Consider the following 15,669-nt stretch of genomic DNA (forward strand, 5'->3'; position numbering starts at 1 on the left):
GTGATACTATATTCACATTACACAAAGACAATATGTTCACATTTCATTTTTATGACTCCCATCACCAAAATTTTAAACAAATAACGAAGGTCATCAAGATAGTTTTTTTTTGTACACTACTGTATTAGTAAAGTGACAAGTGAAGACTTGCAGGAAAGCTAATATCAAAATGAATGCATCTTCATTTTTACAAACTACAATCTCTCGAATAGTCACGCACGTTACTCTCCGAGCTCTGTTGGAATGTCTGGAGCAAAATCAAAGAGGGAAATGCTGAATTTAATAAACACGGAACAGAAGCCTCCACATTGCTTCTGACTTATTTTAACCCATTCGTGGGCAGCGTCCCATTTTTGGGACATGATGATTTTCACGCATTATATCCTTCAGGATATCAAAAATTTAAATGTTTTAATCTGAAGCCATAATTTGGTATCAGGAGATGATAACTCATCGGTCAAAGTTAGCAGTTAGATTTTGGGACGACATTATAAATTAGTAAAGTTATCATATAACTTAACCATAAACGAAAAAGAAGTAGTTCCTTGATTGTGGCCTCTTAGGAGACTTTTATCTGAATAAGGCAAAAAATTGCCACCCTGCCCATGAATGGGTTAAAAGAATAAGCAGAAAGAGAATGGTAATTAAAGTTTATAGCTCACTAGTGTTTGTTCTAGCGTTGTTATTCCTCTCAGTCATTCAAACGTTAATTGCAGGTCATAAAGATGAAAAAAAAAAAAAAATAACATCTTGAAACTTCAGCCATAGATTTATAACCTCAGAAAGGTAAGGTGAACAATCTCATTAAAACGCTCCCTTTCGGTGCGCAGGACGTTAGGCGGGGAGTGAACATTTTTTTCCCTAAACGCCAACAAAAGCAGGAAAATGGACACGACTGCGTCACACCAGAAAAACAAGCTGTCGCTCTGCACAGCCTATAAAAGTGGTCTCAAGTACAACTTGGAAAACATCCACAGAGTGATGAGCTCTAGAGTTGGTTAAATGCGCGTGGGAAGGAAAAGCTCTTGATTCTGTCGGTGGGTATTCCGCAAAGAAAGTGCTTTTACACAAGATCGTGCCTCACATTTGGCTGAAGCTGTCGTGTGGCCCCTGTTAAAACTGCATTTGACATTATGCGGCTGGTTAGGTACACGCTCAGAAACCTTGGTTCGAACATCTAACCTATGGTCCTGCTCATCGTTATTGGCACCCCTTCATTTTTTGGCACAGCCTGGATAATAACTTTAATAGCTTCAGACACAAAGGGAAATGTACTAAACTTATTTGATCAGTATCTTTTAATTGGTAGTCCAAAGTAATTTAACAACTTTTTTTTTTTTTGGCATCTTGGATATTAAAATTTCACATGGAAAGCAAAATAACTGCAGCAATATTGTCTCCCCTCAGTATTTGGTTGCATACCTTGAGGCAGCATTTTGTGAATCGACTGATAAGTTTTTCGGACTTCTCTGGTGTTTTTTTTCCCCTCCCACTCTTCCGATGCAATTTGGTCACAATTTGGAACATTTCGGGGGTCTTCTGCAACGGCATCTTTCTTCTCCCCCCCCAAAATTTGCAACTGGACTGAGATCAGGATTCACTTTTTCCTTTTCAACCATTCCTGTGTGCTTTTGGGTCTTTATCTTGCTGGGGGACCCATGGTCTTCATCTGAAACCAAATTTTCTCACACTAGCTAAGACAATATTCTGATTTTATATGTGATAAACTCGAGGCCTCCAGTATCAGATGTAACATTTTCTCCTTAAAGCTCTCATTGCGCTGTCTGTAAACATAAAGCCTGCTTTTTGTTTTCATCTGTTCATAAAATGATATAATTGGCTCTTCAATCTTTAGAAACATTTGGTTTCACTTCATTTATTTTCGTCAGGACGTATTCTACATTTAGCACTTAAAGTTCATGGGTGCCAATAACGGCGAGCACGACTACCGTAATTTCCGGCCTATAAGCCGCAACTTTTTTCCCCACACGCTTTCAACCCTACGGTTTATGCGGCTAATTTGTGCCTTTTTTTTTCCCAACAGCCGCGAGGGGGCACTCGAGCGGAAATTGTAAGAGTGAGTGGTGGAATATATGTGCCGAGTAAGTGACTTTTACCGGTCCGGCCCTGTTAGTGCTCCACGAGAGTGTTGCTGCCGTGTCTCAGAGCTTTTTACCGGTATGTTTTTTTTTTTTTAAAGCGGCTTTGTTAGCGCGCCGTTAGCGTTAAAGCGGCACAAAGCATTAAACTCTCGGTGTACCGTCTTTCTTTGTAAATATCTCGTGTTTCAATGTGGGTTTCAATGTGGGCACTTGCAGCTTTTACACAGGTGTGGCTTGTGTATATACCAAATGGTATTTCCTTTACCAATGTACTCGGTGAGGCTTGTAAGCCTGTGCGCTCTATAGGCCGGGAATTACGGTATATGGTTTTACTTTGACATGTAGCTTCACTTGCAATGGAGACCACCAACATGCAGAGGGATGTCTGACAGCTGTGGGCTCTTTCACCAGATCAAATTCACCTGCAAATCATTGCTAACTTTATTCATGGAACACAAAAGGTATTGACTTGGCCTCATCTCCCCACATCCAAATTGATTAATTAATCTGTGGAATGTGTTGAACAGGGATTCCGGCATCCACACTAGAGCTGTCTTGATGTCAATAAGAGGTCATTTGCGATATTAGGCAGGTGCATCTGCTGCTATGAAGAACCAATGTATGTTTTATAGGCATTAAGAACACTAAAACACACATATAGAATTTTTTTTAGCCAGATTTAAGAGGATGCCGTTTTAAATGGCATGAGTCCTTGCACTCACGATAAAGGTTCTTTAAATACAGCCAGGAATGAAAAGCACCTCATAATAGCAAATAGTGGTTACAATTTCAATTCTACAAAGCAGCAGTAACAATTTCTCTTGCCTTTTGCCGACTCCACGATACCGTTGCCTTAGGCAAAATAAAAGGCATCCTTCTCTCAGCTCTAAATTGGGAAGGTGCATAGGAGAGGTTGTTGGTAGATTGCAGCTGTCACTTGGGTACCAGCCCGCGGGATTGTGGATAAATTGGGGATGCTGGATTGTGAACACTGAATGAAGAGGTCCAAGTATTTGATTGTTTGCCTGTTCTTGGGCGACTGAATGACAAAAAAAAAGAAGAAAGAAAACAACAAATCAAGCAATTAAATGCATTGCAACAGTCAAAAAAATGTGAATGAAATGGAGTAAGGATGAGTGCGTTTCTTTGACTTACCCAGACTTTGGTTTCCTGAGGCTTCCACTAGCACTGGCTAGATGGGCAAAGCTACTATTAAATCCAGAGGCATCAACCTGAAGATCCTCCTCATTCTTCAGAGCATCCTCCAGAGCTGCTGCTACCTTAGGGGCAATAACCGGCCGCTGATAGTCTTTGGTGGTCCGGGACGGCATGTCCATGCCTAGCAACAGGATATTCTCAGCCTAGGGGATGTGACAAAGACAAAACCAGATACGTGTTTGGTGAAAACTATGATGGAGGCAGAATTTGATGAAGGAAATTCTGCATTAGGTTCAAAAATTATTATTTTTTTTTTGTTGCATTTCTATATTTTGGATTCTTGCATCTCATTTAAAGTCCCAAAATATTCCAAGATGATTTGGTCGTGGAATAGAAACTTCCAAGTGTTTTATTGACATGCAGTGCTGTGGGAAAAGTGGTGGCCCCCTTCTAAAATTCATAGATTTTGCGTAGCTTCCCCTCTTTAAGACCATCAAAGAAATGCAATTATCAAACGAACATAGCCCAAGTGAATAGGAAAAGGTGCTTTTAAAAGGTGATTTCACTTATTAAGGAAAAAATTATTCAACGTTACCTGGCCTAGTGTGTAACAACTATTGGCCTTCGAAACCCAATATCGTAATTTCCGGCCTATAAACCGCAAATTTTTCACACTTTAACAACCCCGCAGTTTAGACGGTGATGCGGTATAATTTGCGCATTTTTTTCCTAACGGCCTCGAGCGGAAAAGGTAAGCGAGACCAGTGCTGAGGAAGTGACTTTTACCTGTATGTTTTTTTTTTTAACTGTCCCTGTTAGTGCTGTGCTAGCGTGTTGCTGCTGTGGTATTGCCGCGTCTCAGTGACTTTTACCAGGAAGTTTTATTTATTTATTTATTTTTAAACAGGCACTGTTAGCGCTGCACTACCGTTAGCGCTGTGCTAGCATGTTGCTGCTGCGTTACTGACAAGTCTCTGTGATTTTTACCGGTTTCTTTCTTTTTTTTTTTTTTTTAACAGGACCTGTTAGCGCCATGCTACCATGTTTCTCCTGTGTTACTGCCGTGTCTCAGTGATTTAGGTATGTTTTTTTCTTTTTTAGCAGCCATGTTCGTGCTACCGTGTTGTTGCTATGTTGAGCTAAGCTATTAATACTTCGAAAACTCTTTCTGTGTATAGTCTTTTTTTGTAAATATCTCGTGTTTCAATATGGACACTTGCAGCTTTTACACAGGTGCGGCACAAATGTACTGGGTGAGATTTATTATCCGGTGCACTCCGTAGGCAAATTACGGTCATTTTTTGGGATAAAATGAGCGTCAACAAGTGAAATTCAGCAGTTTCAAAAACTTGGCAAGTCTTTCATATCTCTATGCCAATATTTCGGCCCACTCTTAATTGCAAAATTTCAATTTTTTACGATCTTAAAGTGAGGAAACTGCAAAATACAAGAATTTGAGAAGGGTTTGAGGCACTCCTTTTTCATGGCACTCTATCACTGCTATTAAAACTTGAGGTCTTGAGATATTTGACTGCACCCGTATTCTGTTGTCAATATTATTCCCCAAAAAATAAAAAAATCATTCAGGAATGAGGCACTGTAAAGCTGCTGAAGGTAAAGTGGGAGGTTGTCAACACATGGGTACGAAATGTAATTCCTAGGTATACAATATTAAAAGTTTAAGAAAGTATTTTTTTGTCACTGAACAAGTGCAATAACTTACTTTGTATCTCACGTCTGGACTATCCTTCATGGCCGTCCGAGCATGGTTACTGAGAGGCCTTCTGAACCCGATTGCAGACTGAGGCCTGCTGATCATCTGATGATCACTGAACACATGCAAATATTAAAAGTGAGACTCTGTATTGGGCAATACTCATATTGGGTTGTGCAGTGAGGCGCAAAAGTATTTCGTCACACCAATCATGCAAGGTCTCGCACTTAAACTAGCGAGAGGCCTGCAGTTTTCATCATAAGTATATGTTACTTTTGACAAAATGGAAAAAAAACCAAACTGAAAATCAACAATTTTTTTGAAAAAGAATTTCTGAGCAATTTATGTTGGAAAAGAAGTATTTGGTCAAGAACAGAAGTTAATCTCAATACTTTGTTATATACCAACGGAAGTAAATTAGTGTCACCAGGATTTGAATTTGAAATGCCACAAAAAAAACATGTTTTGATCGCTTTCTTAGTATGTGATGTCATGTGACTAAGAAAGCATGACTGCGATTGGCTGGGTGTTCGGTTCTGACCTGAAGTAACCCTGCCTGGTGGCACAGACGGTGAATTTCAGACAGCGAATTGTAGGCAGTTGAATTGTTAACATTGAAAAGTTACACTGCAATACAACTATTGAAATTGTGATCGGTTTACATTTCAAATTGAAATCCTGTTTTCTGTGGCATTTCTAATTCAAATCCTGGTGGCAGTAATTTACTTCCATATATACCCATTGTTGGCAAAGACAGACTTCAAACGTTTTTCTGTAAGTCTTCACACACTTCCTGGTATTTTGGACCATTCCTCCATGCAGATGTCCTCCAGAGCAGTGACGTTTTGGGGGTGTCGCTGGGCAACATGGTCTTGAATTATGATACCTTCAGTGTGCTCTGTAACGTTTCTGTCATGACATGTTATCGTTTTTTTTTTTTTTTTAATGATGTTCTTTTTAAAATGTCATTCATGTGGATAATAGAACAGACTTAACGTGGGTATCTTATATCTAGCTTATAAGAGTGGAAATAAGATAAGGACTGGGTGACTCACTCTTCAATATGTGTGATGGGTCTCATCTTCCAGTATTCATCCTCCTCGTCAAAGAAAGCCCTGTTGACTATTTTGTTCTTCTCTTCTAATGGAATGAAATTCTCAATGATAAGATGCCTAAAAGAGAAAGGGTGAGACAAAGGCAATGGGAAGGTGGAAGGCGCATAATACGTTGAAAAGAACAGACCAAAGTCAAAAACGTCAGTTGAGACCACACCAGTGCTGAGACTACTTCCCGTTTTATCAGGCCAAGATTCCAACAAACTGTATGATACCAGGAAGGCTCGAGGTAGTGGCGGTCTAGAGTAATATTTATAGACGCCACAGTCAGCATGCTGCTATTAAATGATTACTTTTGAAGTTAGTAGTTAGTCAGGGGAAGTATGGACATTTAAAATGGAGAATTGATGCTGGGTTTTAACTTTTCTTTAAAAATAAGTACCGTAACTCCTCGTGTATAATGTGCACCCATGTATATTACACATTCCCCAAGTTGATCTCAAAATTCTGGAAAACCCTTCCATGTATAATGGATTTTTACAATGGATGATTGTCCTTCTACCCAGGTGATCAAAACATGACATTATCTGTATTTTAGTTTTTTTCAAAGAATTATTCTGAAGTTAAGCACTTTATTTGAGCATGTAATACTTTTTTTTATTTTGAAATTCACAGCGTTACTATGATTTAGTAAATGAGAAATGACACAGTTGTGGTGATATGTTTGACTTGCCAGGCAGAATTTGTAAGAAGTGAACAATTTTCTAAAAGGACAGTTGCATCATTTTATTTTAACGGGATTCAAATTAAACCGTCAAGCATTTCAGAAAAGCTTTATTAAACAAAACGTAAGAAATCAATGATGGCGGTTCTGTCATCAGTTGTATTTATCTGTTGGAATGAAAGTACAGGCTATTTCATAACATCTCGGGGCGGTGGCATTTTAGAATGAAGAAAGAAGTGTATACCTTTCTCATAACCTTGAGGGAGCTGTGGCATATTGGAATAAAAGTCTACACCTTTTTCATAACCTCTAGATAGCTGCATTAATTTATAAAATGTGAATGTTTTTTTTCCCATTTTCTCTTTTTTCCATTTATAATGATTTTAAACAATGTTTTGAGGGAAAAAAATGTGCATTAGACACGAGAAATTATGGTACTGTAATTTTGTGGTGTACATTTGTCATTCTTCCTTAACGTTGTTGTTAAAATGTCCGATTTATCATTAAGGAAGTGAACATTAGCGATATATTCTGAAATCAATGACCATCCCATTTTCAGTTTCAACAATGTCTGGACTCCATACTTGAGTTTAAGGTCTCTAGTGAGCTCATTCTGGTTCTGTTCCAACTCCTGACGCTCATTGATGTGCAATTCTTGGATGTCGTGGATTTCAGCCTTCACTGCCTGCAGTTTGGCAAACAACTAGAGAGGACATAGAAAAGTCAGATTTCTAAACTAGAATAAAAAATGGACTTAGGAACAATCGACTGAACTTTCAAACCAATCATTACAGAACACTTTCACTGTCATTGTTAAGGCACCGTTTCAGACAGGCTTTGTGACCATGTTGCTTATTAACACGTAATAACTTGAAAATGACAATGATACTGGGAAAAAAAAGCAAATTGCTTTTGAATCGTAGTCATTATCCTCTGGAAGGACACAGGAAGTATGAGTCGCACCAAGCTTTCCTTTTGAGATTGCACTGTTCTGTATTTTGCACAAGTTCAATACACCCTGTGCCAGATAAAACAAAAGCAGCCCCAGTAGATACCCGACCCGACTTGATGTTTCTGAATGATTAGTTTCTATGCGTGCTTCATTTTTCCATATGTAATAATAGAACTGATGTGACTTCCCAAAAAGCCCCAGTTTCATCTCATCTGCACAGGGACATTATCCCAGAAACTTGTTCCCTTGTTTTCACGAAGAAATGGCTAGAAAAATGACTCTTCAAAGGGGAGGTACAAATGTTGTGCTGACAGGTGAAATTCCTATTCAGGTTCAGCTTTCTGGCACACGTTATGCAACATCTCACCATTAGTGCACGATAATGTTCTTTTCTTGAATGCTGCATTTATTTTTCTGGCTTTTGTGAAGCACATGCTCATCAAGCTTTTTCATGCAACTTGAGGTGGCACAAACGGAGCCACTAATCCATTTTAAATCCCTGCATATATTGGGTAAGGGCCAAGCCAACGGTCTCAAGCTCCTAATCTTTTCTGATCTTCTCACTAAGTCATCTTCATGCTGGTGCCCACATCCTCTTCCACTATCATCCACAGCAGGGGGTGGGTTTAACTTTGTTAATGTATTCAGCGACCATTGCCATGGAATGCCATGCTGACCTGCGGTCATCCAGCTCCTCAAAGTCGCTCTTGGAAGTGTTTGTGCTACTCAAAGCCTACGACATTGACTCTTCTCCAATGAGCCTCTTGGAGAACTTTCAGACTCGTGCTTGGGATCTTCTCCAGCATGAATTTCAAAGAGTTTTTGTTTGCGCTACCTCCAGTGTGAAAACAATGTGGTAAACAAAAGCCAGAAAAAAAGCACAGGGTAAGAGAAGTGAACAATATTATTAGAGTGGTAACTCTATTTACAAATGTCTTTAGTAGGGAAAAACTCAGGTTATGAAACTCCTCCTCAGAAAAATATTGTCTCTAATTACAAAGGAAATTCAGGATATGAAAGGAAAAAATAGGCACTGGATTCCCCAAATTCTACTGAATGTAAACATCCTGTATCTTGGTTTGTGTGGCGCGATAGAGCTGCTCTCCCATTGGCTATCGCCGTAGCATCTTCCTAGCATCCCATTGGTTACGAGGGATGTCAATCTTCACCCATGATGCACTTCCTGTATCTTGGTTTGTGTGGCACGATAGAGCTGCTTTCCCATTGGGTATCGCTGTAGCATCTTCCTTGCATCCCATTGGCTAGGAGCGACATCAATCTTTACCCACGATGCCTTTTTCATGCCCTTGGACACTCGACTGTCACCGAAACACGTTAGCTCTGTCACAAACTAACGCACAGTGTGAAAGCACAACTTTTTTTGTGTTTTTTGCCAGTTTATTCATCTTTCTTCACCATGGGCCTCAAGTAACTTTAGTGGAATTAAGTTGCGTGCGTGCATGTGTTCCTACATATATTTTCTCTCAGCTGTCAAATTTTGCCTCCTCCTCTGTCCCCCACAAAGCTTTTTGTGTCACTTACCCTTCTCTTTACATAGTCGCCCAACGCCAAAATTAAATTAACATAATATTTTTTTTATTAGTCTTTACATTATGGACTTGGCGGTCGGGGGTCGAGGAACAGATTACGCGATGTACATGTAAAACGTGATTCTACTTGAGAAAAATTCACCTTATCAAACAACTTCCGGAACGGATTCATTTCGTAAGTAGAGCCACTATTGTATAGCACAATAGCTATGAAGCAAGAAGTTGCACCAGGCTGACATAAGCAGTTGATCATGAGTGCGGCTCCCAAAGTTTCTTTGTCACCCTCCATCCATTAAGTTAAAAGTATAATGACATGGTCTGGCACCTAAATAATGAACAAGAATGCGCCAAAAACTACAGTCGCTACCTTTTTCAGTTTTTTGGTTTTAATGTCGACTTCTTGTTGTAAAGAACTGTAGGTTTCCTTCAGCTCCAGAGTCTCCTCATCTCGACACTCCATTTGCTGTTGCATCTCTCGTTCTCGCCGTTTCTAGAAACACAAAAACGTCATTCCCTCACAATGAACTATATGCCAGTGATACAGTTGAGCTCAAACGATTCAACGCCCTCATATATCATTTGCAGAACTGAAAACGTTTTAAAAGATGTACTATTGGAATCGAATGCAATATTAGTTCTCTCAATCTCTTAGTTTGGTTGTTACTGTTGGTTCATTGCAAAATACTGTGCTCATATGGACCCTTTCTAAAAAAAATTTATATCATAGAAAAGTTCATTTCCATAATTGCATTCAAAAGATAAACTTCCATAGATCGTAGATTCAGGGCCCACAATTTCTAGTATCCATGTTTGTTTTTACATAATTCGGGCTTTCATCTCATACAACCCACAAAATCAGGAATTTAAAAAATTTGAGTTAGTCCAAATTTTGCAGGTCATAAATGTCTTCGACTGGGTGTCACACAATCATCTACTAAACTCAAAGCATCGTAGGCCACATCTAAACACACTACAATTCGCACTCACATTCACACGGTCAATTTAGAGTCTTCAATCAATCAATAAATCAATCAATCAAAAAATTAAATGTAAATACACACATAGTAATGGCTAGGTTCTAGAACGTCCCCGTTTTTGAACGATAATTTCGATATTTTCTGCTTCTGTCTTCGAACGAAAATCTGTACTCAAACGCCCTAGTATTGCGTGCGGCCAGAGCAGCTGACCCAGACGTGCTTTGTTGTGAATTCCCACACCGGCGAAAAAATGCTGGAAATAATATATTGCGCACGGCCAGACCAGCTGACCCACGACACGCTTTGTTGTGAATTCCCACACCCCCAAAAAAATCCGGAAATAACAACGTGCGCGCCGCAAACACCGCGCTTTTGTTATTCTGTATAACACAGCCTCTGTACATAGACATGTCCCGGTAGCGACTGTTGGTTTTCTTCTTATCGAGGACTACCGTATTAACCCCCAATCATGGCTCCAAAGAAGGCAAATTGCTTGTTTAAAGTTATTCTGCACTTTTGTTAATAAAAAAAGTTTACAAGGCTGGGGGCCGAGTCGCTATAGATACAGCAATGCACTCTCAGCCTAGCGTATTCTACTACTAAAGCATACATTTTGAGCAAAAAATAAATATATTTCTTAAATTACAAAGTTTTTAAACTATACATGTATTTCTACTATGCAGTTTATTATCAGGTAAAGCTAAAAAAAAATGCTATTATTTCTTTTACAATTCATTGTAATGGCAAACATTGATTTGGTTTTCAAATAAATCACTTCTCGAACCGTTTTCTGAAACGGATTGTGGTCGAGAACCGAGGCATCACTGTGTGTGTGTTTGTGTACATACAGTATATACACACATATATAAAAAACTGGGCATACATTGAGCTTCTCAGGAAACCTTACATGATCCTTGGTAGAAGCAGAAGAGTGTGTTCACTCACAAATTCAATTCACTCTTAATACCTGTTCAGCAATTTCCTGCCTTTTCAGCTCCAGCATCTTCTGCTGCTCATTGGTGTGATCCACTATGTTCTTCCCCCCGACCAAAAGTTTGCTTTCCATTGCCTGGAAGAAGTAGAAATGGAAAAAAAAAAGTTTCAATCAACGGCAACACAAAAGACATACCGATAATACATATGTCAACATGAAATCCATGGCTTTATGGAATTTGATCAAAACAAACATTCAAATGGATTTAATTGAATTAGTGAAATAATGGAAATACGTTTACATTCTGTGATCTCACAGTAGAGGAACATTTAACTTGAATACTCCCCCGATATGAGAGATTTCATTAAAAGTACTAGGTCATAGGTTTTTTCACACATTTTCTCATGTATAACAGGAGAATATGTGTGGCCAGACTGGACTTTACAGTCGTGGTTAAAAAAAAAAAAAAAAATCTGGAATTTAGCAAATACAAAATCATTTTGGTAGTCCTAATTAACCTAAAACAGGCAAAGTTTAGTCTGATTTTATGTCAGTCGGGGGGAGCAAAATGTGTCATTTTACACAAGTCGCGGCTAAATATATTGGCAGCAATATTTTTTAGCATGACTGTGTACTGTGCAAAAGTGCTGCTCTTAATTATGCCAAATAGTATGGATGAGTTCACCATAAGTTACCATTTACCTTAACTTTGGCTGACAACATGTCTCCTGCTTCTTGCTCCTTCTTTAGGTCTTCCATTTTCCTCTCCTTCTCCTTCAGGAGTTGAACCTTCTCCTCAGCCACTAGGCTGTGATCCTCCATGATAGCTTTCCTCTCCCTCTCCAGATTCTCCTGCTGCTCCCTCCAATAATCCCCTTTGTTTTCATCCTCGTCGTCGTCATCCTCACTCTCTTCATCTCGGCCATCTCCATTGCTGCAATCGCCAGCCCTCCTCTTTTGCCTCCTCTTGTTTTTCTTTCCTGTCCGCTTCTCCAGCTGGGCCTTCAGTCTCGCAATTTCCTCCTGAAACTTCCTGAGTAAAGCATCCTTGGGGTCCTCATTGACGCGGGGCTTATTCTTAATGTTCTTCGCTCTGTTGGAGTAGCGCAGTGTTGTTAAAGTCTCCTCTACGTTGTAAGATGCTGGTCCAATGTTGGCGACCATGACAGTGCGGGCGTTGCCCCCAAGCGAGTCCTGTAGAAGGCGGGTCAGTTTCGAATCTCTGTAGGGTATGTGGCTACTCCTGCCATCCACAAGAGCTGATATGACGTTCCCCAAAGCAGAAAGTGACAGGTTGATTTTGGTAGCTTCTTTCAGCCTCTCCCCCTGAGCCCCCGTCTTGGTCTGCCTTTCACTACCAGCTAGATCCACCAGATTGAGCTTGCCAACTCGGATATGGTTCTCCCCGTCCACTCCCAATTCACTGCATTCTACAGTGATGACGAAGATGGCATGAGAACGGGAGCTGTGTTCGTTCATGTTTGTGGAGCCCACCGAGCGATTCTGGTTGCCCACGTTCATGACATTTTCGATTTCCCGAACACTCTTGGTGACAAACGATGACAGGTCCTTAACATACACGCCAGTGTCCGGTCTCTCTCTCAACTCCAAACGCCGTGATTGGTCCTTGGAGAGCAAATCTCTGATCTCCTCCTGATATATCTCGAGATATGATGCTCGCACCAGGTACTGCTGATTCTGAGATCTTGAAATATGAGTGAAGATGTGGTCAAAAGAGTTGGGGATCACTCCTCTCCTTTCAGGGTCATTCCTTACACCCTCCATGGTGTACGTTTTCCCTGTGCCTGTCTGTCCATATGCAAAAATGGTTCCATTAAATCCTTGTAGAACTGAATCCACAAGGGGTCTAAACGTTTCATCGTATAAATCTAGTTGTTTTGAGTTGCAGTCATAGACCGAATCGAATGTGAAAACTTTGGGGAGTTCACCAGAAGAAGCTCCCCTGGGGTTCCTGACGATTATTTGTCCAAATTTGACATCAACAGACACAACACACTCAAACGTGGCTGCCTGTTCTTTCTCATTCATTGGACGACACCGAACCACTACTTTCACTGACTCTGAACTCTTGCTTTTTGACATGTTGGGGACAAGCGGATTGCACACACTTCTTGACACAAATTTCCTTTTGTTCTTTCAAGAGGAGTGTCAGGGAAAGCCCACCACCAGGACAATCCGCATCAGAACCTGTTAGCAAAAACAACAACAAAAAATGTTACTTGCGTGTAAATCAACCAAGTTGTATTGACATGTGTACCCAACATTTAAGTACATCATTGTGAGGGTTTATCTTGGTTGGTGTTCGGTTACAGCCCATTGTGAGGAAACATGTCAACACACGTCGTGCCACAAAACCACAGCTACACACTAAAAGCAATTATTATGGTAAAAAGGAACACGATAAGTTTGATTGCAGCATTCTAACAAAACGGACAAAAACATCAACACCTTACCAAAATGACCCTACTGACCGGCAGCAACTTCATTAGTCCTTTAATGTTGAAGGGTTCTGTTTTCGGCGTTGAGAGAACTAGCATTCATTTGCCCGCGATTGGATTTTACAATTACCGAATCGGATTCATGTTGGTAATAATTCCTCAACGCACCGGATCGACGGAAAGACAGGATCTAAAATCAACTTCAAACCACAATGAGACCACAAAACCGCCCAAGCGACCGCAAACACACGGGTAACCAAGGCTACAACTCTTCTCGCTTTTTGCCCGTTTTACCTTAGTACGAACGTTCGGATTGCATTCACCGTGTCACCAAAAAAATCAAACCGAACCGCGTTATTGAATGCATACTCGTTACTAAATCGTTTTACACACACACACAAAACAAAAAAACAAAACAAAAACAAAACATGAACGCAGCACTGAGCATTAGCTAATCCGACACCCAGCTAGCCACAACGGTCCCGGTCTGAGTTGCCACATCCTACAGCTATAAACAGCCTACTGAGTGAATGTGAATGCTCGCTACATTTACTGCAAGGTTATAAGTGACCGACTGCATTAAACACTCCTCAGGTTGTTAGTTGTCATTATCTGCAAAGACAATGTTGGGTTTCTCGAAGTTTGTCAATTTTGGGAGCAAATATTTATCAGCACTTTTCATCACTATTTGGCAACCTCGTCTCGTGAGCCCATCAGTTAGTCATTGTATTTTTGGCGAAACGTGGCACACGGAATCCCAGCAACTAGTTTCGACTAGCTATGAACAATGGAATACAACGCTCGCTTTAGACTGAAATTCTTTTCGAAAAGTATTTTTTTTATTGCAAATACAAATTTGAATCAGCCGTCTTTGCAAGAATTTAAAAAAAATACTTTACATCAATAAAAAACACTAGCATCGTATAATGAAACTACAAATGTATTGTTCAAAACCAAAACATCAAATGTGAGTGTGGAGGAATACTCCGTGGGTGAAAAGAAATTACAAGTAGTGCATGAAAGTGTATAAAAAATGGAATAATCAGACAATGCTGCAATGCTTCAATCATTTATTATCATATTATTATGAGGGGATATTTTTTCAAAGGAAATCCCAGTTCACATAATGGAAATTGACATCAATTTAACTTGCTTACAAAATGACGTCAAGTGCAAAAACGCAGGTCTCAATTCCCACCCAGTACATCCAGGGCTTGTTTAAAAAAAAAAAAAAAAAAAAAACTCTGGACCTCATCTGGTGCCCTTGACATTCCAGTACAGTAGTCCTTTTCAGTGGACATGAATATCACTACACCCCTGTTCCAATCCATCCTTTTATGATATAATGGAGAGAAATGAGCAGCACAGTTAAGCAGTTGGTAAAGCGTTGGCCTCACAGTTCTGAGGACCCGGGTTCGATCCCGGCCCCGCCTGTGTGGAGTTTGCATGTTCTCCCCGTGCCTGTGTGGGTTTACTCTGGGCACTCCGGTTTCCTCCCACGTCCTCAAAACATGCATCATTAATTGGACACTCTAAATTGCCCCTTGGTGTGATTTTGAGTGTGACTGTTTTCCTCTGTGTGCCCTGCGATTGGCTGGTAACCAGTTAAGGGTGTACCCGGCCTCCGTTGACAGCTGGGATAGGCTCCAGCACTCCCCACGACTCTTATGAGGATAAGCGGCAAAGAAAATGGATAGATGGATGGACAACAAAGGTCATTGTCAGGAGAATACCATACATTAAGTGAAGCATTGTATTGGGAGCATCTGGTTTTGGGGCTGGTTTTTTTATATATAGTGGAAGAAAGATGAGACGAGGGCCTTAGGGTGGATGGAATTCGGAAAAGTTCAAAACATTAAGTCAGTGGTTGGACAAAACCTTCAAGCTTCTAACGTGAAAAGGAAAAAAATAGATGTCAGTAAAGAGCCGATTAGAAAATCTAAACTTTATTTGTATTTAATCAGAGGCAGTTTAAATGGTGTCAAATGGTCAAGGTTCTTTCAGCCAGATTTCAACTCCCCACAGGTCCAATGAAACGACCACA

At 40.2% G+C, this 15,669-nt stretch overlaps 1 protein-coding gene across 3 annotated transcripts; it reads right to left on the bottom strand.

Moving 5' to 3' along the window:
- Positions 1–633: 633 nt before the first annotated feature.
- LOC133512444 (kinesin-like protein KIF3B) lies at positions 634–14,247 on the bottom strand. 3 transcript variants are annotated; one of them, XM_061842098.1, is made up of 9 exons: positions 13,920–14,247; positions 11,869–13,374; positions 11,200–11,301; positions 9,623–9,745; positions 7,338–7,456; positions 6,030–6,146; positions 4,984–5,089; positions 3,258–3,463; positions 634–3,141 (listed from the first exon to the last, which is right to left on the bottom strand). In XM_061842098.1, the coding sequence occupies exons 2-9, from the start codon at positions 13,267–13,269 to the stop codon at positions 3,036–3,038; spliced, it is 2,280 nt and encodes a 759-aa protein (XP_061698082.1). In that variant the 5' UTR covers positions 13,270–13,374; positions 13,920–14,247; the 3' UTR covers positions 634–3,035. The 3 variants fall into 3 exon arrangements, with proteins under 3 accessions (XP_061698082.1, XP_061698072.1, XP_061698063.1); XM_061842088.1 differs by having other exon boundaries at positions 13,659–14,247; XM_061842079.1 differs by having other exon boundaries at positions 13,641–14,247.
- Between the last annotated feature and the right edge of the window lie 1,422 nt (positions 14,248–15,669).

Source organism: Syngnathoides biaculeatus, chromosome 2 (assembly GCF_019802595.1).
Source record: "Syngnathoides biaculeatus isolate LvHL_M chromosome 2, ASM1980259v1, whole genome shotgun sequence".
Classification (NCBI taxonomy): domain Eukaryota; kingdom Metazoa; phylum Chordata; class Actinopteri; order Syngnathiformes; family Syngnathidae; genus Syngnathoides; species Syngnathoides biaculeatus.

Bases quoted from the DNA above. Each gene is read 5' to 3' on its own strand.
- LOC133512444 (XM_061842098.1), bottom strand. From the start codon at position 13,269: ATGTCAAAAAGCAAGAGTTCAGAGTCAGTGAAAGTAGTGGTTCGGTGT. The intron at 9,746-11,199 runs GTATTAAGAGTG...TTGTGTTTCTAG, and splicing joins GGCAGGAAATTGCTGAACAG to AAACGGCGAGAACGAGAGAT. The intron at 6,147-7,337 runs GTATGGAGTCCA...TTTCTCTTTTAG, and splicing joins ACTAGAGACCTTAAACTCAA to GCATCTTATCATTGAGAATT.